Source organism: Octopus sinensis, linkage group LG3, assembly GCF_006345805.1.
Source record: "Octopus sinensis linkage group LG3, ASM634580v1, whole genome shotgun sequence".
Classification (NCBI taxonomy): domain Eukaryota; kingdom Metazoa; phylum Mollusca; class Cephalopoda; order Octopoda; family Octopodidae; genus Octopus; species Octopus sinensis.
The window spans coordinates 101,830,084-101,855,244 of NC_042999.1; the positions used below are offsets into that span (position 1 = coordinate 101,830,084).

At 33.3% G+C, this 25,161-nt stretch overlaps 1 protein-coding gene across 1 annotated transcript in view; it reads right to left on the reverse strand.

Moving 5' to 3' along the window:
• The window catches only part of LOC115209058 (actin-related protein 3), a 72,244-nt gene that overhangs the window by 4,562 nt on the left and 42,521 nt on the right, over nt 1-25,161 (reverse strand). The window contains exons 2-9 of the mRNA XM_029777131.2: nt 18,548-18,728; nt 17,007-17,117; nt 16,536-16,631; nt 8,384-8,491; nt 5,798-5,941; nt 3,577-3,750; nt 2,695-2,787; nt 1,815-1,940 (exon numbers count right to left, since the gene is read on the reverse strand). Coding sequence (XP_029632991.1) covers nt 1,815-1,940; nt 2,695-2,787; nt 3,577-3,750; nt 5,798-5,941; nt 8,384-8,491; nt 16,536-16,631; nt 17,007-17,117; nt 18,548-18,728 — 1,033 coding nt within the window. The remainder of the gene's footprint in view (nt 1-1,814; nt 1,941-2,694; nt 2,788-3,576; nt 3,751-5,797; nt 5,942-8,383; nt 8,492-16,535; nt 16,632-17,006; nt 17,118-18,547; nt 18,729-25,161) is intronic.

Consider the following 25,161-nt stretch of genomic DNA (forward strand, 5'->3'; position numbering starts at 1 on the left):
GATGATGAACTTCTGTCGTTTCCGTTATCAGATATATAGACAAAGAAACTGAAACAGTCTTAAAAGAAGTAGCATATTAAAAAATATTCTGAAGTTAACAATGGATCTATTAAGAAATATTGAAAATTCAATTGTTGAAAATATGAATAGAAGCCTCGTATGAACAAATAATGTTCTTGGGCATTTCTGGTAGAATAATAACCAATTAGTTTCAAGGTAAATATCATGAATTTCCTCATTTGCTGCTTGGCCATAATTCATATCAGAGCAAATTTCATTTACTTGTATCTTCTTCAATTTTGACAATATGTGCATCTGGCGCATTTACCTCAAGGCCAGACAAAACATCCAGTAAGCGTGAGTTTAAGAAGCTGTTCTACAGTCTGTCCATGAGGAGCAATTCCACAACATTCAAAAGCACACTTTATAGTTTCTTTATTTAAAGTGGCAACAGCTTAGATCACAAAGTTCACTATCTCTTGATAAGAAGGCTTTTTGCAATATCCTTTATTTGTATACTTCTTTTTGCCATTTGAAAACCAACTCTCCCATTCAGCATGAAGGGTTTTCTTGAAAGGACCAATAATTGATACATCTAATGGTTGCAAGTAAGATGTTGTTTTAGGAGGTATAAGTTTGAGAATCATATTCCTACATTTGAACACTTCTAGGAGCTCTGAGCATTCATCCATGAATAGCACTGAATTTTGAGCATGGAATAGTTGTGCTGTTCTCTGCCCAAACACTTTGTCAGCCCACAGCTGCATGAGTTCATATGTGATTGATCCCTTGTTGGAGACTTAAGTAAATATTTTTGGGGACCTTGATTTTAGGCACATTTTTCAATCCTTTAAGGATAATCATTGTTTTTAACACCTCTCCTGCAGCATTAACACACAACACAGCAGTAAAACAAGCTTTGGTAGCACCACAGTGGCTAGCATCTACACTTTTATTGCTGACAAAGTCTATGGTTGTTGCACTCAACATGTCAATGTATACAGGTGTTTCATCCATATTATAAATCTGGTCAGCATCCTTACCCGCTGTTAAGACTGGAATGCTATCTAGATAGTCACTGGCGATTTGTGCCTTTTCTCCAAGTGTTTTATTGTCCACCTGACCAACATGTGTAATCTTTTTAACAGTCAGTTTATTCCATTTCATGAAATTTAAAAATCCTCTTATCAGAACATCTAATGATGTTCATTTCAATTCCAAACCTTTTTACCAATTCAAAAGTATATTCCCATAAATGGCAATAATTTACAATTATATTGTTTGCATGCTGAACAACAATCCACTGTAAGAGTTCAATCTCTAGATCTCTATGTGCTGGTCCTCTACCTCCACCAATTGATCTGCGCCTCCTCTTGTCTGACATATTGATTAACTCAGCTTCTTTCGTGCACTATCCTCTCAATCATTTTCTATCAATATCTAAGTCTCTTGATGCAGCAGATAAATTGCCAGAATGTTCTTTCACTTGTTTAATAGCACTCAATTTTTCACTAATAGTATATGATCATTGAACACATTTTGATCTATTTTCTTTCAACTCCATTATTGGGAATAAAAATCTTTTGAATTTATCTACAGATGTAGAGCAAATGAATGTCTAAACAGAATGCAAACAAGAATACTAACTGTTTCAACTTTCAACTACATAACCGCCCATGGGTGATTTAATGGATGGGCGGATTTTCAGAAAACCCTGGTACTATTTTTATTGCAGTGTACTTTAACTCTCCTTTGGACAATTGGTACACACAAACACGCACACCTCAAGCAGCTTCATGTCTTAGAAAACATACCTTTAATCTACCTCCACCAAGTTCTTCACTAGCTTTCAGGCGAGCATCAACTATTCTCTTGACATCCCTTTGTAGCTTGCGACCAAAATCTCTAAACATGGTAGATCCTCCTGACAAAACTATATTCTGAAAAATTTTGAAGCAGAAAATTAGATGTAGTTTACTTGGTATCATTGAATGACTGAAGAATTTTCATAAAATTAAGAAAACAGCCTTTTAAGTATAACTAAATCTTTGCCAACTATAGAATGGAAAATATTTACCTGTAAATTTTAAGCTTTTTCCAAGTTAAAACACTTCACACATAAGTGTTAAAACCTAGTTGCAGTTGCATTAAGTAAATACAACATGAATTGCTCTTATAAAATGCTGTACTATAGTAAACCAACAGCTAATAATGTTGGAAATTAGTTGCTCAACCTATCTAAATTGTGACTGGTGTCAAAAGACATGTTGAATAATTTACTTAAAAGATGTGTTGGTGCAGATCCAATATCACCTCATGCATTTAGCTATTGAATTTATTAATATTTGAAAATTGCAAATTAGTTGATTGCAGTTGAAAATATGTTTCAGGAAAACCACATCTATAACTTAGTATTAAATTCCATTTGTATACTAATCACTTCACTTATGTTTTTAATGACTTTTCAAAAAGATCTGAAGATTAAACAAGTTCATTTCTGTTCTCTAAAATTTGAGGTTTTGTGCTTAACAAAGACACAAATGTTATAACATGATTCAAATAATTCAATTGGTTTGTTATTTATGCACCAAAAATACATGACAGCTAGAATACTTTAATGGCAAAGTATGAAAGGTCTACTTTAGAATTTTCTATTATCTTGAAAACAGTATTAAATATATTTTGTTGGCTTACCCGATATAGACCTCGACGCACATCAATAGGACAATTCTGGATGACATTGTCCACTATTTCAGAAATTGGAATGGTAAAGTCAGGGTTTGAAAACTAAAGAAAGAAAAAATAACATTTCACACTGAAAGGGCTAACTTGAATAATTTCATATGAAAAGCATGACTAGTATAAATATTCTTTTCACAGAGAAGGAAATAAAAGGAAGGTCTTTGAATTTATAAAGTTATGGAAAAGCAGAAATGATGGCTAACATGGCCAGAGTTTCAAGTTCACTGCCAGATAACACATGACAGCAATATATAGGAGTCTCAGTTCAGTTGATTACAATGTAAATAATGGCTGTCTATTTAGTCAGAAGAAAGCAATATTCTGGCTCTCAATGTCTTACAATAAACTCTGAAGATTTATTGTGAATGATGCTTAGGTGCATGTTGGGAAATCCCCAATGAAATAGTGTTACTGTAAAAAAAAATATTAGATAACTTGTAATATGAACAGTGAGACAGACAGTTGAAGGAAGTGACAGGTTTAAATAATTACTGATTTACATGTGACTGTCTTCTGCTCACATAATAGAATGAATTTCACTGAAATAACAACCTAAGTATGTCTTCCCAGCATAGCAGCTGTAAAAGATACATTTTTCGTACAAGTGATGAAGTAATAAAAAAGGAAAATGTAAACACTGATTTCTAGGTTGTAAGGAATATTAAATTGAAACAAACGTTAACAAGAAATGAAAAAAATAAGTTCTTACTCAAATTATAGAGTTCTAATTTTCCATTTGGAAAACATGGCAGTGCCATGCACAAACAACAATAGGAAAAAGTTTTTCAAGGCATGAAGAGTGTGTTACATATCTAAATTAATATTAATTCTTACCTCTGGATGGAAGAAAATTTCTGGTCCAAGAAATCGTTCATAACCAACATCTACACTGAAAGGGCTTTTGTTCACGCTGTTTAAACCATCAAATCTTTTGATCCACTTCGTAGGATCTTGATCATACTTGTTGAATTCTTTAGCTATATCAGGACAGACGTAGCAAAATCGCTCCTAAAATATACAACCATTGAAACCAATAAATGCAATCCAAGAGTGAAAGAAAACGGCAACAAACAAGGAGAAAAGCTGTTGCTATAGCTGAAGGACAGTCATGGATGAACGTAAAGTACATGTTACAGGTATGTATACAAACTTGAACAAGTGGATATAGATGTGCAAGAGTGTACATATATGTCCCGAAGTGTAAATACATTATCATCATCATCATTTAGCATCTGCTTTCCATGCTAGCATGGGTGAAAAGATTTGACTGAAACTGGTAAGCTGTAGGGCTACATCCAATCTTATTTGGTATGGTTTCTATGGCTGGATGCTCTTCCAAATGCCAGACACTCCAAGAATGTAGTGGATGCCTTTTACATGCTACCGGCATGGGTGCAAGTTCTGTAACACCGGCCACAACTATGATCTCACTTGGCTTGAGTCATCTTAAGCATGGTATATCACCAAAGGTCTCGATCACTTATCATTGCCTCCATGAAGTCCAATATTCAAAAGTTGCTTTTTATGTTCCACCAGCACAGGTGCCATTTACATGACACTGGCATCAGTCACAACCACAATTTTGCTTGGCTTGATGAGTCTTCTCAAGAACAGCATATCGCCAAAGGTCTTGATCACTTGTCGTTGCCTCCATGATGCCCAATGTTTGAAGATCATGCTTCACTACCTCATCCCATGACTTCCTGGGTCTACCCCTTCCACAGGTTTCACTCATAGTGATTATTTTCCTATTGAAATTCCCTCCACATATGATTATTATAATTTTATATACATATATACATCTCTAAAAGCAAGCACGTTTATGCAGGCATTAATGAAGCATGGAAGTGAGAGTCCAAAAGACTCAAAGTTGGTCCAAACTACCAAATATGGAAAAATATGAAAAGAACCCTGGGAGATAAAGAAACTAAGGAAAAGAATTTACTTTTCAATATATCAAATGTAATACAACTTTATTATATATAAATTAATTTTACAAAGAAACCTAAATTATAAATCTACATTAATTCATATATTTGTTTTCTTGTGATTTGCCTTGCATTTACTTCGCATTGTTCTGGCCTTACCCACGATCCTTTATACATTAAATTATAACAAAAATTAAAGATTCCACCCCACCCTCACCAAGAACTACACAAAGAAACAACAATCTCCAATCCTTCCCAGTTGAGATGTTTGTTCATTTGTTTAATGTCCTTTTTTTTTCTTCCCTTGCTAACATGGATTGGAGGTGGGGGGAGCATATTTGAAGATGGGTTTACCATGCACATTTGCATGCACGTGTACACATGCACAAAGATTCTTACAGTTTCCATCTATCAAATTCATTCACAAAGCATTGGTTGGTCAGGGGCTATCATAGAAGTTACTTGCCAAGGTACTGTGCCATAAGACTGAACTCATATGGTTGCAAATCAAACTTACTAACCACACACCCCTACCTGCTCCTACATGTTACATACAATATTCTCTTTTGGTATTTTATTCTTTACAACTTAGGAACTCTTAAGCTGAACCAAAGCAAGATGTAAAAACCACAGAAGGGAAAAAGCAAGAATGATTTTGTTGTTCTGAATCAAAACATACTAGCTCAAAACTATTCTATTTCAACATAAAAAATATTTTAGCTAACAAAAAAAAGAGAGAGAGAGGAGAGAGAGACAAAACATTTGTATTGCTTGAATTTGTCTAGAAAGGCTCTTCAATTAGAACAAAGGCAAGTGCAAGCACTGCACAGGACCTAGAGTAAGTTTTTTTGTAACATAGCTTTGTGAATGAAATTTGGTAAATCAAAACAGTGCAGAAACCTGTATGCACATAATGAGGGAAAATGCCAAAAGTTGAACAGAAATATCTTGTGACATTTGATTCTGTTCCATTAAGCCACAACAGATTATGCTTTTCTTGTAAAAAAATTTTTAAATAGTACCAAAGAAATCCTTGATGACAATACCCTAACATGGCCAGAGTCCAATGACTGAACCAGTAAAAGAATAGATAAATGAATAAGTAGATAAAACTGAAAAGATCTTACCTTAATAGCTTTAGCTGTTTCTAAGGATTGTTCTGGAGGAATTCCAGCCTCACGTTCTCTCAATAATTGTTGAATAAAATAACTAATGTCACGACCAGCAATGGGGATGTGTTTGATACAGCTACCGATCACATAACCTTCAGCCTACAATAAATAAACACACATTGGAAATATAAATATATATATATATATATAATATATATATATATATATATATATATTTACACACACATATATTCTTTCAAATAATTTTCTTTTTCTTTTACTCTGCTATGATAAACTTTCAGTGTGGTTATAGATGTATTCAACATTGCTGCACAACAGGTTATCATGAGGGTACAGAATATTGAGAAACTTGTTATTAATTTAATGTAAACTCCTTAAAGCAGGCATAAATATTACAAAACTAAGAATAATTTCATGATAAATATGATGGCTGAGTGATTAATGTTTTAAACTATGTCAAGAATTCAACTCCATAGTGGGTGTTTCATTGCATACTTTACATTGTTGACTTAGCTCAGTCAAATAGGTACCAGATCAATCTGGTTTAGCATCAGAACTGAGTTCAGCAGTCATTCCAATTCGTTTTCCCATTGGATCTAGACTATGGTTCTGATAAGATATATTTGATGGTGTGGAACAGCCAATTCTGCATCAAACTCATCACTAGACATCTGCTGCCAGATGAATATCTTCCCTGACTATGAGAGATTCTTAAATACTATTACTAAGACAGGACAAGTTAGATCTTATAAGGTTGCTGTTTAGTCCCAGGATCAACCCTAGTTAAACAGATCTTAAATTAAAAGACATTCCAACTTTGACAATTCCTGCCTTTTTCAAGAATACTGTATTTATGTCTACATTATCCAATTTGTCTATCCATTTTTAAATATTAGGGTAAAATTTAAGAGAAATTGAGCAGCTGCTTCTAGTAAATAAGTAAAGGTTTATAATGCTGTCTTTGACTCAAGTTTAATCTTCTTCAAACAGTAATTTAAACAACTTTAGCATACAGGGAAAAATTACACATCCTTTTCAGTAAGGGACTTCTATTTAATTTTAAATCCCTACCTACTGAAGGTTCATATTTTGGATATAGCTGATGAACCAACAAGGGAATTTATTTCAATTTCATTTTGAGTTAAGGAGACACAACAGCTAAGAGATTCAATAGGAGCTTGAATTCAAACTATAGTACTACAGCTATAGTGTATCTGAGCAAAGTATATAGGTGCTTTGCTTGAATTTGCATGAACATAAAACATATCTCTCTCCATATTTCACATCAGAGTAGTAGAAAAAACAACCAGCTGTAAAAACAATTCTATATCAATCTATAAAAGCATCCCACACATGTGCCATCAACATCATCACTATTTTACATCTACTTTTCATCCTGGCATAGGTTGGACATGAGCATAACAAAAAAACCCTTTTGTGAAGGCTTTCTTCTACGACTAAGAATTTTAAATATGAAATGAAAAAGAAAATTAAAACAGAGTTTTACACATTCCTTTATTACTTTACCCCAATTTTAATAAGTTATCAAATACCAATTAACAGAAGCAATATGCTAAACCAGTTCAGAATAAAATCTGGATTCTGTTTGCCCTTTATAATCTGTTTACAAGTGAAAAGTTAAATATTAAAATACAAAATATTTTAGGCATAATTTTATACATTTAGATGTTCAATTTTACATTTTGAATAATATTTAGAATTTTTTGTCAGTTCACAATATGACCTAAATAGAAACCAGAGAAGAGAATGTCATATATAAAACAGCTTGAATACTAGTAATATCAAGTTATACATATGAAAATTATTGATATTGCTTTCCAGAACAAGACAATATCATTTGGCACTTCCTTACATTTATTTTTTTTTTCTTTTCTTTTTTTTTTTTTTTTTTGTTATCTAGCATACCCATTACATGTGTAAAAATCAGCATAAAATGCTTCAACACTTCCATTTTTCATCTATTTATCTCAATTTTTACCATCTGCTAAGCATTTCATGTAAGTTCTGACAACAGCCAGCTCATTCATTCCAGGTGTCAGGTCAATCAGTATATCAAAATAAGAGAGCAGCATGTTTCTGAACATCGAGGGGTGGGGTGGAGAACAAGCATTGGTCAATTATGTGTATATACAGCAATAGCTGATGCAACTCTCCAGATATGATTTTCTTTGGCAGACAACCAACTTTTATCCATAAGACATGCTCCACTAAAAACAGGTGGATAGCAAATAAGAGTGTATCCATGTCCATTATATCCTTTAATACAAGTCCCTGAGTAAAAAACTCTTACACGAGTAGTTCCATGTTGATTGTTGATATCAAAAGCTAGCCTAATTTCTCTATCATATGGCTTTGAATGCAAGCAACAAAGTTGAATTGTTGGGTGTGTGCAACTTTCATCTTGATAGGGACAGGACATGACATTACTGAACATCTGTTCTTTCATGGTTCAGTCAGTTTTTATGATCAAGAAACTTCAGTAAAAGATTTCTTTTAAAGACACTACTCAGTTAAAGTAACTTGACATACATGCATGCCCCAAGCCAATAAATTACTTACCACAGGAATAACGTGTGTCACACCATCTCCGGAATCTATCACAGTACCTGTCAGTGTACGGTCACCAACTTGACGAGAGGCCCAAGAAGCTGCTAAGGCTAGGACTGCCTAATATTAATAAAAGGAAACAAAATGAAATTTAGAAATGAAATTTAAACAAAAATTAAATACTAAAAATTATAAAACCTTTAGAATAAAAGATAAAGTTTTCTGGTTAATATTCAAATCAATAAGAATGATAGTGCACAGAAAGTAACATCAAACAACCAGAATAAATGTCAAATATATAGTTTAATGCTTTATGTTCAAATTCTGCCAGAATTATTATTTTTTTTTTTTCATTACTTCACGAGTATTAAAAATAGAGATCACTTACAAACTAGAATCAATTCATTCAATTAGTCTTCACATTTGAAATTTGCCCGGATCTTTTCGGTTTGAACGGCAGTTTTTGACATACTTTCTAGGTAACTAAAAAATTTTAAACTTCATATAGTGGTAGAATGTGTTTATAAAACATCTTTTTCTCTTGGCTTTATTGAGAAAATTCTATAGTTTGTAGGATATTTGTTGTTATTTTTCTTCAATTTCTGCAATTTCAACCAATCGATGACGTCCATTGAGTTAAAAAGCATTTTTGTGCCATATGAAAATGTCCCTCGTTTAAGAAACAGACTGGGTTTATTCACATTTGTGGAAAAAAAAAAGATACCTTTCCACTAACCCTAACAGAAATTGAAATGCAATAGATCAATTCTAGGGTCATAATTATGGGTGACAATTTCATATGACACCGCTAGAAAAAACTGCCGTTCAAACCGAAAAGATCCATTTGCCCTAGTCAAAAGAAATTTCATTCAACGAACTCAGAGACAGTTACGTCCCCTTATGTATTCAGTTACATCACTGACTTCTGAGGTCTGTGAAATAAATATCAGCCAAGCTCAATTAGATTGATTCTAAGGAAAAATCTGGTTTCCAAGGAAACTGGTGATGGTCTGCATCAGCAATTATAAGTCAATAGGAAGGTTCAGTTAGTTCATTAGTGAAGAGTGTTACAAAAGACTAATGCTTTGGGCTTTGCTCTTCATCTAACAATGAGGGTATGAGGGAAAAAAGTGGTGCTGCCATTTAGGTTTGCCTCTAACCCAATCTACACACTTTCCCACATTTTCCTTATTCTGGGATGAAGAACAAAGCAGAAAATGTTAGACTTTATTTCTTCTCATAAAAAAAATGAATTTATCAAACCAAGTTCAACAACACAGTCACACAAAATGTATGATGCCTGTATAGCAATGGCAGAAATCCATTTTCTTCTAAAGCAGTGGTTCTCAACTGGGGTCCATATAAGATTTTGTTAAAATTTATGTGTAATAAATTGATTATACTTCTACAATACACAAAATATTTAAAGTCTTTTTATATACAATTCCTAACAATATTTAATTATACAAATATAATAGGATTTTTTAAAACATTAATGGCAGTATAGTAAAATAGGAATCACAGGGGTCCATGGGTGAAATGGTTGAGAAATAATCATCTAAAAGAATGATTTTAGCACACAAGAAAAAAAGATAAACCATATACACATAGGAAGTTCAGATAGATAGAACAAATTGTTTAATTAAACTAAGCATTATATAAAATAAATGGCACAATAAGATAAGCTCATTGATAAAAATGTTCTGTTGTAATAAAATCTAATCTTTTAATGATGCTACATGATACACTTGTAACCACACTAAGGAAATGTAATAAACAATATGGAAAAGAAAAAAAAATTCTGCATATGTACACTGTTGTAAAATAATTATTCTAGAATTTATGTAAATAATCTTTCTGGGATTGTTTCAAGAGATTATCACTACTATTAACATCTTTCTGGGCAATAAAGGAGTCTCTATGTGTTAGCTCACCAAACTAGGCATAGCAACTAAATCTGACAGAACAGTCATGGTTTGACTGTCCTTTGGTCATATGTCTGCACAATCGGGGTTGACCTGGGACTAAACAACCTCTTCCTATTATTATCTTGAGTGCACCTATTGAAAAAGTATATCTTGAGCATATGGTTAGTGACTCTCATAATACATTGATTTTGACAAATTAATGTATGGACAAGTCCACCTAGTAGAGAGCCTCCTCGTGAAGTTATATCCACAGGAGCTAAACTCAGCGTTGCAAGCTAACAATATAGTCATCAGTTTTAAAGTGTTGCTGCTTATAGTAATGAGTTGTTTACCCTACTATATCTATTGATGGACTAGTAACCTGGAGTCCTTGTTTTCTAGCCACAATAGAAATAATGTCAAGTGATGACAAGATACAAACCATCCATCTGTCATCTGGTCATTTATGCCTTTAATCTGAGTATACTCACAGTACATGTCTAAATAGAATATAACTAATTCCATATTAGACATTTTGCCTATATCACATTTGTGAGTATTTATGTAAAAATATTACAATCTAACTTTTGGTGGAATCATTAGCACATCACAGAGACTGTTTCATAAAAGCTTTTCTGTATTCAAATCCCTCAAAAGTTACATTTACATTTCAATCTTCCAAGATCAATAAAATTAAATACTAGTTAAGTACTGAAGTTGATTTAATTGAACAAACGTTCTGCCAAAAATTAGTGGCCTTGTGTCTGTTAGAAATGAATAGTTTGTATTTCAATATATCACTATTGATACAAAATAGCAAACTAGCAAAAATATTTTAAGATGCATTTTGAAGACAGTGACAGGAAAATGGTGTAGGTTATCTTCAGATAGGTATGAAAAATATGATATAATTTAAGGAAGTTTAAATCCTAGAAAACAAATTCAAAAGAAAACTCCTACTCCACATATTGTTTTCCAAAATAGCAAGCCAATGAAAAAATTAACATCCAAATCTTCCTTAATTATCTTTTCAATTGATAATTTTCAAAGGTGTGATTCTAAAGACTTGTAGCAAAACTTGAACTTGATGGGACAAATTTCAACAAATGCAAACATATCTAATCTACCATTAGTTGACTTAATTATCCTACTGAATTTCAGCCACTCCTACATTGAATTTCACTACCAGCTGCAACAACAAAAATGTATTTTGATTTCCAGTGAAATGATTGGTTTAGACATAACTATCAACTCCCATCATTATTATCACCAATTGTTCTTAATCTTATCACTGTTTCATAGACAGCACAGTAAGACTAATGTGTATAGGCAAGAATAGATACAAAGAAACCAAACTTGCCAGTAGTTCTCAAATAATATCAGATAGACAACAATATAGAGAAGTTCTGGAAAGCAGAAATCAGTAGTGGGCAAGGAGAATTCTATATACAAACTCCATATATATATATATATATATATATATATATATATATATATATATATATACGAGGGGCGTTCAATAAGTAATGCCTCTGACCCACTTGCCGTTGTTTGATCTAGTAGAAATTTTGCATGTTCAATTATTTATATCTCTATAGATTAAGTGGCAAATTACAGCTCCGAACTAATTGTGGTTTCTGATTTATATGTGTTTGGAATGAGTCAAGTGGTAAATGGAGCCTGTTGAGTGTCGAGCAGTGATCCGGTTTTTGTATTTGAAATGACGCACACCACAGGAGACTTTTGATGAAATGAAAGTAACTTATGGTGATGATGCCCCATCATATGGCCTTGTAAAACGCTGGCATCGTGAATTCAAACATGGTCAGAATTCTGTGGAAACAGCTCCCAGATCTGGTTGCACCCCTTCTGCCATTGATGAGGCATCTGTCCCTGAAGTTGAGGCTGCCATTTTGGAATATCGACGCATAACTATTTGCCAAATAGCCCATGAGGTCAAGATTAGTACTGGGTCTGTGGAAACTATCATTCATGACCATTTGCATATGCAAAAGGTGTCTGCCAGATGGATTCCCAGGTTGCTCACACTTTTCCAGAAGCAAGAACGCGTTGAGTGCTTGAGGATGAATTTAGGGATGTGCCAAGAAGATGAGTCAAAATTTTTCAAAAGACTAATTACACAGGATGAGACCTGGGTCCATCACTATGATCCAGAGACCAAAGCCCAGTCAATGCAGTGGAAGCACTATGACTCACCTCCTCCAAAGAAGGCAAGGGTGCAGCCCTCCGCTGGCAAGGTCATGCTCACAGTCTTCTGGGACCAGGACGGAGTAGTGATGACAGATTTCCTGGCAAAGGGTACCACAATTACAGGATCTTATCATGCTTCACTTTTGAGGAAATTAAGAGAAGCTATCAAAACCAAGAGGCGGGGTAAGATCAGCAAAGGCATCCTCCTCCTGCAGGACAATGCTCCGGTCCACAACTCGCGTGTCGCCAGATCAGAAGCACAGGCGTGCGGCTATGAACTCTTCCCCCATCCCCCTACTCTCCTGACTTTGCACCCTCTGATTTTCACCTCTTCCCAACCATGAAGTTGTTTTTGAAAGGAAAGCGTTTCCCAGATGATGCAGCCTTGATTTCTGAAGTCACGTCGTGGTTGGAGGACCAAGCTGGGGTCTTCTACGAAAACGGTCTCCAGAGCTGCATCAAACGATGGGAGAAATGCGTAACTCTGGGTTGTTCCTATGTTGAAAAAGACTAATACCTGTGCCAAGTTTCGTTGCTCTACTGCTATGGGAAGTGGGTCAGGGGCATTACTTATTGAACGCCCCTCATATATATATATATATATATATATATATATATATATATATATATATATATTTATATATATATATATATATATATATATTATATCTAATCATTACATACTTGGTTCGGTCATCAAATGAAATCTAAACTAAATGAAAACTAAATTTTTGTAGGAAAGCAATATATTGAATTGTATCAGCCCCAAAATGTTATTGATGATAAAAGGAGCAAAGTTGAGCTGAATGAGATTTGAATTTTAAAGTAAGAGAAAACTAAATACTTTAATGTATTTAGTCTGCCACTCAACTGTCTCAGCCATTTCTGCACAACTAGACAATGGTAAACACAATCTAGGTTAGTGAAATGCAAGATACACTTCTAAATTAGAAGCCTAAAGTATGGACAGCAACAATGGTTAATCTAAACAAAGAAAAGCTGAGGAGACAGTAAGAAAAGGATACACAGAGAAACAGGAGACAGATATTGTAATATCAAAAGAAAAATAAAGAGATATAAAAGTGAGATGGGGGAGTGTATTACAATTTACAATGAAATCTCACTATTATTTTAACAGATAAAACAGCTGATGAAATCCTCTTCCAAAACGATATTTTATAATTACAACTCATTTTTCTTTTTTGCTGAACTTTTACATTGAATGGTAGATAGTCTGGTTCATATTCCTCAAAAACTATCTTTGTTATGTGATATTAAAATTCATAGACATAATTTAAAACTCATTTATGGTCCAAGCCACATCTCTTGCCTTCAAGTTTTCTCAGAAATTATACAGTCATCAGTAGCACAGCAATCCAGTAACCAAGATCATTGTGCATATATTCAAGGATGGGTACCCATGTGAATATGCATAGCTGTATACATACATACATGTGTATATGTAAATATGTTTATACAACTTAGCACATACATAGTTGCTTTGTAACAATATACTACTGGTCCTTGTCAATGGACTGTGGCCATGTAAACACACATATATGCACAAACACACAGTTCCCAGCTAGTAGATTGTGTACAGTGTATGTGCATAATAAACATACTTGTTTTATAAATACATGCATGCACAGTCATATCCAAGTATGAATATGTTAAAAATGACAAAAAAACTTTCAGTATAAATTCAATAGGAACATATTCACAAACTGTAACATTGACATTTTGAAAGCAAGAAAATAGAGGGCTACAAGCAAAGAATAAATTTATTAAGATATTTTTCTTGTTGTTTTATTTATTTACTAATTTTCAATATAAACTGTTACACTGATGGCTTCCTTACATCAATGATAATTACCTAAACTAGATCATGTTATAAACAACCATAGAGTCACTGTATTAAAGAGGTTTATACTCTTAATGCTTGTAATAATGATAGCTTCCTATATTGGCACAAAGCCACATATTTGAAGCGGGGGAGTGCAGTCAAGTGTCTAGTAACTAGTTCCATTCTGCCACCCAGTACATGGCTTGTATCAAATGCTATCAACTCTGGAGAGATGGAAAGAGAAATCAACCATATTTAATTATATTCCTCTGCATTCTCACCTAAGGTGAGAATGCAGAGGAATATAATTAAATGTAGAAAAACTTTTGACACAAAGCTCTCTTTGCCTCCTTTTTCCATCATAGTGATTAGCATGGTCAAGTAATTCTTACTAGCAGGACCCATTGACCAACATTATATAAATTTTCTTATTTCAATGCATAAACTTATACATCTTCATAACATTGTTTCATTATTTTAACATTCTGTTTGTATCTTAAATTTCATTCTATAAGATTGTTAAAAGTGTAACAAGCAATGATGATGATGATGAATTATCATCATCATTCTACCAAAGTTGACTTTGCCTTTCATTCTTTCAGGGTCAATAAATTATGTACCGGTTGAATATTGGGAATCAATGCATCCAACTATTCCATGCCCCCAAAAAAATTTCAGGCTTTGTGTCTATAGAAGAGAGGATTATTATTATTGGGTAGTTTCATTTGTGCAGTCTTGGTAATAATGTCTATTAATTTCCTTCAGTACAACTAAATAAACTCTACAGAAGAAAGCTTCCAATAAATCCCTCAAGCTACAAGAACCAAATCACAGCCTACAATCTTAAAACAAGGACACATTTGATCATGTAGACCTAGATACACCATGCCCAAAAGAAAAGACATGATAGTGTGAATGGATTATAGATCAGTTCAAACAGGGTTAACTTGAGCTAAACAAGAACATAGTAATATTTTTTAAGGCAATTTTTACATGCATTTTTGTTACAGTAGATATGCTATTTTATGCAGATGTTTTCTTGTGTATTTCGAAAAACACCTAATTATAAGTAACTGATTCTTTATATACTGTTATTTGAAATAGATTGGGGTCACATTTACAAAATAATTTATCCCTCATCTATGTACTACCTAGACTGTATGATGCATGTTAACAAATGCAGAAGATCTATAGAGCTGGGGAGAAATGATTCAGGTATGATCTTTCGGATGTATGGGGTTAATTTGCATAAAATCAGAGCACATGTTAAATAAGAAAATTTGGACATTTGGGCATCAGCTGATGTATGCATGAGGGACCAGTGTTTGCATGGATATTTGAAACAAATAGCCAACGAGTGCTTGCAGTTTTTCAAACATTTTAAAGTTCTTGCTAGAATATGTCTAATCCAGTAGCGTGATAGCAAAACAGCAGTTTGTAGCTCATCAAGAAAATGGATCTTAATTCACTCAAGGAGCAATTTAAATGTTGCTAATTTGACCACTGATGAAAAATATCTCCATTTTTTCCAGGAGGGTTGTGGGGGCAGAGTCATCAGATACTTCCCCCATAGGGTCCTAACAGAAACAACCATCATTAGATTTTCCAACTGAGACTATGGTTATTATCCAACCATCTCATTCTTGGTCTACCCTTAGATCTTCTGCTGGTTGACTTGGCTTGAAGAATCCATCTCAAAATTCTTTCTGCAGCATTTTAATCACATGTCCATAGTGCTTATTACTGGAATAAGCATGAAATTCCATTTCACAGTGACAGGGTTAATATATTTAGATATTCAGCATTTACAATTCTAAATGTTAGATATATGATGCTTATGTAAAAATTATGAACAGATAAAACTGATGGAGGAGCAGGATTACACAACTTGCTATTAACATTAGTTTCTCCTTTTAGATATCTCTAAACCAGTGGTTCTCAACTAGGGTTCATATAAGATTTTGTTGTTAAAAATTATACGCAATAAATTGGTTATACTTCTACAACAGACAAAATATTTTAACAATTTTTGATACAATTCTTAATATTTAATTGTAAAAATATAATGAGATTTTTTTAAACATCGAATGGCTATGGGAGTTCACCCAAGTAAAATAGGAATCAAAGAGGTTCATAGATAAAAAAAAACAGTTGAGAACCAATGCTCTAAATGGTAAATAGTAAAATCATTTGAGTTACTTACCTGAACAGCTATGTACAAACCAGGTACATTAAAAGATTCAAACATAATTTCAGCAGTGTATTCACGATTTTCAGGTGTATTTAAAGGAGGTTCAGTCTATAAAAGAATTGTTTTAAAAAATTATAAGTACACAATTGCAAATCTATCAAAATAAAAGATTAAAATGAAAATTTACTTTTAACATCTCAGCTCAATAGAATTGCACTGAAATGGTTAAATGGTGATAATATTATGCTACTGAGCTGCTGACTATCAAAAATCACAAGTTTAATCTGCTTTGTGTAATCTGTCAAAAATTAATGACTTTTCTTGGTCCAGTAAACACAGTAAAGCTGACTATTTCATAGCTGAATGGTTGGTAATAGACAGGGTACATAAAAACTTTTCAGCTACATTTAAAACTAGCACAGACAAAAGAGAAAAAAATCACATGAAAATATCTGACAGAAACAAAAATTATCAAGAACTTACCAATAGAAAATAATGATCTTCTGGTTCAGAACGTAGATATTTAAAAATAGTCTGTTCCCAAAATCGTTCCATCAAATCCCAGTCATCAATAATACCGTGTCGGATTGGCCACTAGATATTTTAAATTAGAAAAAAAATATATTTTTATATTTCTTTCAGAAATATATCTTCTAATTTACATGAAATGAAATAAACAAAATATTGAATAGTTTTGTGTGTAAACCATGTGTATATTTATTCTATAGATATATGTGAATAGCTTATATATCTTCAAATAAAACAATAGTTTTGTGTGTATTGTACAGTGTATATCTAGACAGAATATTTGAAAAGATAAAGGTTATGTATGTTGTCTGATTAGGCTTTTCTTACCTTGAGCTGCAGTTTCTTCATGCTCTACTTGCTTTATAATCATATTAGGATAAGAGTAATTGCACCCCTTGCAACAGATTCAAAAGTACTACATGCAAGAATGCCTACAAATGCTGTCAACTCTGGCAATGGTTAGTTTCCATTTCCAGATGATGATGTCATTTTGTTTGGTATCAAAATATTGCTTTGGATTAGGACTTTGCACATATCTGTTGAGCTTCTTCACATACACTTATGTAATTATATGTATAGATATTTGAATGTTTCTGATATTTTAGATGAAATTAAAAATTTATAATACACAGTCCACTGTTAAAGTTACAACTGAAGAGTTTTGAGAGAGTCAAAAATGGTGAATATGTTAGCATGGTTACATACATGTTTATATATTTATCATGCCTGAAATCCTCAGAGAGTGTTGAAATGATACTAAAAGATTTTACACACAAAGAGTTACCTATTATGAATGATGGGCTTAAGGATTTCATGAAAAATATCCATAAGTCATTAATGTGTACACATAAGCCTGCAAGACAACATGTGTTAGTGGTGTAATACGTTAGATCATTTTTTTGCAATACCAAAAGAAAGTGTGTGTTCACAAACTATCCATCATTATCACTTGATGTCTGTGCTCCTTGCTGGCATGGGATAGGTGGCTTGCCCGGATCTGACAAGCTACAGGACTGTAATGAGCTCAATGTTAGGATGGGCATCTTTGCTTTGATACAGTGTGTATAGTTTTTTTTTTTTGTTTTGTTTTTTTTTTGTTATACCAGCACTAGTGAGGCTGCTAAGTAATTTGCAGACAATGAAAAAGATCACTCAACTGAGTGGAGTGTAGTAGAAAATGAGGTGTCTTTGTGCCAGATGTTGAGAGGCTGAAGTTTGACAGAGGAACGAGAATATGTATCTTATGGTAGAGGAGATATAGCACTAACCCACATTATATACAAGTGGATAGGAGTAGTCGGAAAAAGAGATAAGGATACTGTGACAAGGTGTCAGAGTATAGCCTCAAGCTACAAGAGGCTGAGTATAAAAATGAATATGCACAGAGGATTAAAAAAATGAGGGTGAGTAAGTTTGTAAGGGTATGAGGAGGTGAGTTTAGTGAATGGAGAACAAGGGCAGGACATGTGAGTATTGTTGAAGAATTATAATCTCACCTTGACTGAATAAGAGGAAGCATCTAAAGCTTCATCTCCTATAAAGAAATCCAAATCTTCAACTCCTTTGCCAAGTCGTCGAATTGCCTGATCGCCAACTTTAGCTGATTCCTTGATGGCAATGCATGATGGAATAATAAACTGTGGCTCTGTGTTGCCAGCATAGCCCATCTTTGTATACCTGTGAAAAAAGTAAAATAAATTAGATATTTCAAAGACAGAATTCTAGCAAAGAGAGTTACACTCACAGAAACAGTCAACTCACATACAAATATCACCCACTTACAACAACCACCAACACTGACACACCACACACACAATCCCATTCACTAACTCAGTAGCTCTTCCTAGAACAAAAATTTAACTTATTTTCACATAGGGCCTACATAACAGATATTATCTTCAAACCTCAGGTCAATGTTTATGGTGTTCACAAATATTACTAAACAACTTTTTTCCCCTCAGTATAAACCATTGCTGTACTGAAAATATTTCAGGCATTCACCATTTTGTTTTTTATTCTCCAGAAAGTACTATGTTTGAAACAAGAAAATATGCATAAATAATTTTGTTTTGACAAAAGCATTTTATAAATGTCTTGCATACCCAGAATTCTACGTCAAATAAAAACAGAAGAGTTTATCAAAATTAACTTCAAATGCAGAATTATATTTTTCTTTATTATATCCTATTTTTTACCTTCTAAGGTAATATGACAGTTGTCTTTCTTTTTCTTTTCTCTTTAGTCTTAGACATTTTGATTAAATGTTGGAGTATTCATTTTCATAACTGAATACCATTATTAACAATTCAAATCTTATTACTATGTAATTCCTTAACTCTATTGGTGCAGTTCTCATAGTAATGTCCATAAAGAATAATAATAAAGTGATTTAGCAAGATTTAAACTCAAAATTGTGATGAAAAAATACGCAAAAATTGGAATACAGTGTTGACATACTGGCTGAAAGGCTGCCTTATCTCATCACCAGTCTTGCACACTATGTCGCTGACAAAGATATCTTTCTATATTCCAGAATACTCAATTGTACACATGTAGCATGAAAAATACAGCTCATATCAGTAATCAGTAAGGTGATTTGGTGTAAATGTTAATGGCAGGTATCAGCATTTGTGTAGTTCATAACACCTTTTTATAAAAGACAATTACTTCTTAAGTTCCTTCTAAGTTCTCAGAATTTTTTTTTCCTACATCAATACAAAGCCATAGATTTATAATAATAAAAAAAAGCAATAAAGTCTTCCAAATCAACTCTCAGTATATTACTGATACCTTTTCTTATTGATTCCTGCTGTGTCATCAAACCATTTCAGTTCAAATAATTGGATTTTTTTTTTTTTTTGCTTATTTTATTCCATACCAAAAATGAAATGAGAATAAGACTACCATGCAATAACAAACAAATGAAGAAAAGTCAGGTTATCTAATTAAAGATTTTTACAACTATGGAACATATCTGCAACTATAACATTTCTGAATGATGCTGCAATCAAGAAATTACTGAGAGGATTTTTATAGAAAGAAAAATTTGCTCATGATGTATGCTGTCCTTTAACATCATATAAACCGTGAAATTAGTTTACATTAATAACTTTTTACAAAGTGTTTGTCTCTAAATTCTATAATCTGAGTTCTTTTTCAAAGTATTTCAATTCAATCTTTACATATCTATTGTCAATATAAAAACCCTCTCATCCTCTGAAATTACCAAACCTTGGTATTTATATGAACAACAATGTCTTCAAGTGGCAATATCTATGTTACTCTCCATTCTAGGTTCTAAGTCTTTCTGGGCTCAAGTTGCCTTTCAGTTCTCGAAGTCAATGAAATATAGCGTCAGCTATATATAGAGGTTTCACTCAATCCTCTAAGAGTAATTTGCTGAGCTACTAATTAGGGAATTCCTAAAGACCCAAATCAACAACCCAGTTTTAATTTCTGGTTGAAGCTATTCCATTTCACTTCTGACACAAATGCTATTTCAAAAGCAAAACACCATTACATATTGTCATAATATATACATATTTAATTAAGTATAGTAAAAAATGAATTATTATTACTATCATTATTATTTGGGGCAATGATCAATTTTCAGCAAATGTAGAGGATGTACTAGTTTCTAATCTCAAAACATATGCCTCAATTTTTGAGGGAAAAAAATGGGAAAAAGCAAACTGTTCAGACTATTAATCTCACCCCACTTTCGTTGCTGTTGCTACTAGACATAAATAGTTCAAATGGTTTTTAATCTGTTCATCATCAGTTGTCATGTATATGTGCACAGACAAGATTCCAATGTTCCTATCTTCAATTTGTTTGGAGCATGGTGTGGATAAGAGTTGGCTTTGTTTAACTCCATGTCAGCATGGTGGGGCAAGCTATAATCTAGAGATATTCCAACCACAATCATACTGTCATTTTCCCACCAAGGTTAATATGGAATTACATTATTTAATATGTCCTCCCAACATCTTTTTAAAAGATGATAGTTTGTGATCTGAAGAGTTGGCTATTTTTAACAAGCTGGGCAACTACATAGCGGCTCTCTCTTTGGCTTCTGGATGAGATTGTTGGAAGCTTGCATGAAATAAATGTTTGCAAGTATAATTACAACCTGTGTTTAATATTTCTAACAATGGTAAAAGATTATGAAGTACTGAACTAAATGACTAATGATATTGAGTTTCATGCATCTATATTCTGAGTTGAAATCCTACTCAGGATTACCTTTACTTTTTATTTCACTGGGCCAATGAAATAAGTTCCAGTAATATTCTATCAACTATATTACTATCCTAGAAATGTATGGCTTTGCCCTTAATGTAATAAATCAATTATTATTACTATCAGCATCATTTTATCCAACAATTTCTGCTGTGTAGCTGCATCAGTCTATCTCTTACATATTTTTCCAATGGGTATCTAACAAATGTGGGCACAACATGGCTAAATGGCTGAGAAGTTTACTTTGGAACCACAAGGTCATGGATTCAATCCCACAGCTTGGCATTTTAGACCACCATCTTTTATAATTCTCTTTGGTCAATGCAAGCTTTGTGAGTGAAATTGGGTAGAGGAAAACTGTGTGGAAGCCTTTTGGATGAACTGTACTTGTAATTCAACAGTACAGCCATTATATCAGTCACAATGATTCTAAGAATTATGTTAATGGCATGCATGTTGGGGAGGGGAATATTAATTCAATGAACAGATAATTTGATTGAACAACTGAATTTCCATTATCAATTCATACTAAGATCTATTTACTAATTGACAACATGATACTTTCATCCAATGAATTTAACCAAATATCAAAGATATTAGCATTGAGCCATTCTGAACAAGTATCAGCTGATTTTACCATTGCCTCTTAGTTTTCATTTTGCATTAAGTTAATTCTGGGCAAAACTATGATCAAATATGTTCTAGCATGATTGTTATATTTTTCAGATATCTAGGACAACATTATTTCAAATGACCTTCACCTTTTTAAAACTGTGAGCGTGACTTGAGGGAGATTTGGCTGCTATTTCTAGCAGACTGAATCACTACAGGCTCCTGCAATGGTTACATGAAAAGCAAGCAGACATTTTTTTTCCTCCTTCATAATTATTTAATATACTCCACATTTTTTTTTTTCAGGGCCGATTGCCTATATTCATTTTAATCAACTTCACCATATCAGCAAATACTTTACTGCATTTGAAAAATTCCCTTGACATTAAATTCCTATTGTACCAAGCCAACCCAATAATATTCTATCACAATCAACTGTCTTGCCATTGTTATCTATTAATGTAACAGCAGCAGTGTGGCAGAAATAGTAAGTAGCACTAAACTAAATGCCTTAACAACATCCAATTTTGTCCTGTGTTCTCATTTTAAATACTGCCATCTCTGCCATTTGTTTTCATCACTCTGGGTAATGATAATTTTTTTTTTTTAAAGTACCAATCATGTATTGAGGTAGAATCATCTGACCAGTACTCATTACCTACATATAGGCTATGTGCAAATAAATATGTCAAAATATATATATTTTTTTACTTGTTTGTCATTTAACTGTGGCACCACATTGAAGGGTTTTTTAGTCAAACAAATCAACCCTGGGACTTTTTTAAGCATAGTACTTATTTCATCAGCCTCTTTTACTGAACTGCTAAGTTACAGGGACGTAAACACATCAACACCAGTTGTCAAGTGGTAGTGGAGGACACACACACAACAGGCTTTTTTAGTTTCTATCTACCAAATCCACACACAAGGCTTTGATCAGCTGAGGTAAACCAAAGACATTTGCCTTAAAGTGCCATGTAGTGAGACTGAACTTGGCATCATAAGGTTGGGAAGCAAGCTTCTTACCACACAGCTACCTACACCTGCACCTACAAACACATACATACTTGTATATATATGATGGGCTTCTTTCAGTCTCCATCTACCAAAGCCACTCGCAAGGCTTTGGTTGGCCCAAGGCTATAGTAGAAGACACTTGCCCAAGGTGCCATGCAGTGAGACTGAACCTGGAGCCATCTTCATCATCATTAATGTCCCCTTTTCCATGCCTGTATGGATCAGACAATTTGTTGAGGCAGATTTTCTACAACCAGATGCCCTTCTTGTCATCAACCCTCACTTGTTTCCAAATAAGCTATTTCCCCCTATGAATATTTCCACAGAAGGTTGAAAACAAATGATGTTGCATGTATGACAGTGATATTCACTCATTTACAACTTTCATGCAATGTCAAGACAAGGAGGCACAAATACACACACGCACACATAGTGGGCTTCTCAGTTTACATCTACCAAATGCACTCACAAAGCTTTAGTCAGTTCCAAAACTACATAGAAGACGCATGCCCAAGGGGTCACACAGTAGAACTGAGCCTGAAACCACATGGTTGAGAAGTGAAACTTAACTGCCAACTGTGTCCGTATCAAATTACTACTAATAATATTGAAGCCAGATAGCAATAGTGTGGCTGAAATGAAGTGCTGGGCACTATTCTTTGCAGTATTTAATAATGTTTATTTTCATAGTCTGTGTTAAAATCTTACTGAGCTTGACATACCCTTTTTTTTATTCCCAATATTGTTAAAATATATACCAGTCATAAGCCAGCTAAACTCCTTCTTTCACAAATCAGTGGTCCCATGCCAATGTGTAAAATCATTATTGTTATTAACAAATATTTGAGTTACCATTGACTTATTTGAGCTGGCAAAACATTTAATTTCACTTGTCTTGAAGCAAAAAAAATATCTTTTTTTGCTGTCAAATATATCCTCATTATTACTCTGACCCCTACTAACTAGAAAATTACATTCATATACCAGCCAAAATGCAATATTCAATTTAAAGTGCCAACAAATGCATTGACAGGAACAATAGAGCACTGGAGAGAACTGTGATCAACTTTCTAGGGGTCTATATAATCTACTATACTCTTCCTTACAATGTGGCTTTATAACTATATTAGAAATCTGTTATCATCATTATTAGAGTAATGGTGATGGTACAGTGAAAAGCATTTAAAGTTTAGCTTCTCTGTTCTGTGTTTCAATCCTTAGCAGGATTGGTAATGTTGATCATCAAAATTAATGAATCTACACACTCAACTAAACTAGTTCTATTTGTATATAATAAAAGTGAATATTTTACAGAAATTAGAGAAAATTAGTTACTTTATATGAAGTTTGGTGTTTCCTATCTCCTCATTAAATGCCTTTTATTTGTTCATAAAGTACAGCTAAAACAATGATATTAATGCAACTAATTAAATCCCCTCCTCTTTATAGAGAAAAAAATGTCCTTATTTCAAGAGAAATAAAACCTCATTGCTTTAATGAAAAACGAACAGTCATCTTTTACAGTCTAATTAATTCAGTAATTAACTGCAATTACGACTTTACTATTTTTGAGCCAATGAAGGATCCTCCCCAGATGATTGACTAGCAACAGCCAAATCTCCCATGCACTATCATCCTATAAAAAAAAAATGGACACACAGACAGTGTGAGAAAATGGAAGAGAACTCATACAAGAAATTCTTCAGTTTGTGGGGTTTTTTAAAGCATTGCAACAGCATCACTGAGAGTATAGTACAGAAATCTTACATGTGCTATAACTTCTTTTCAGACATGACAAACATATTGAGGGGTGTACCCTAACACATCAATGGCAAATATTTAGGTTCCTAAACTGATAACAAAAACAGCAACAGATAAAGTTAAAGTCCAGATTAGCGATGATTAGTTAAAACTAGTTTAACTAATGAATAGGGTTGGCATATTAAAAGTTTGGAGTTCAAATTCTGTGACAAAAGGATTTAGGTTTTACTTTTTATTTTATTTAATTTTTATTACTTTATAGCTGATAATGTAGCATTACTAGCCTAAGATCAACTAGCTCAAATATTATGTATTGACTGATGACAAAACTGACTGCTGTCCCAAACTACATACAGGCCTGCAGAGAGAAGCATCATCTGAGCACAATTATTTGGTGTCAACAAATGAGAACGGAACCATCAGCTTAATTCTAATTATAGTTTAGCCCCAGGTCAAGCGGACTAAAACATTTTTTCTT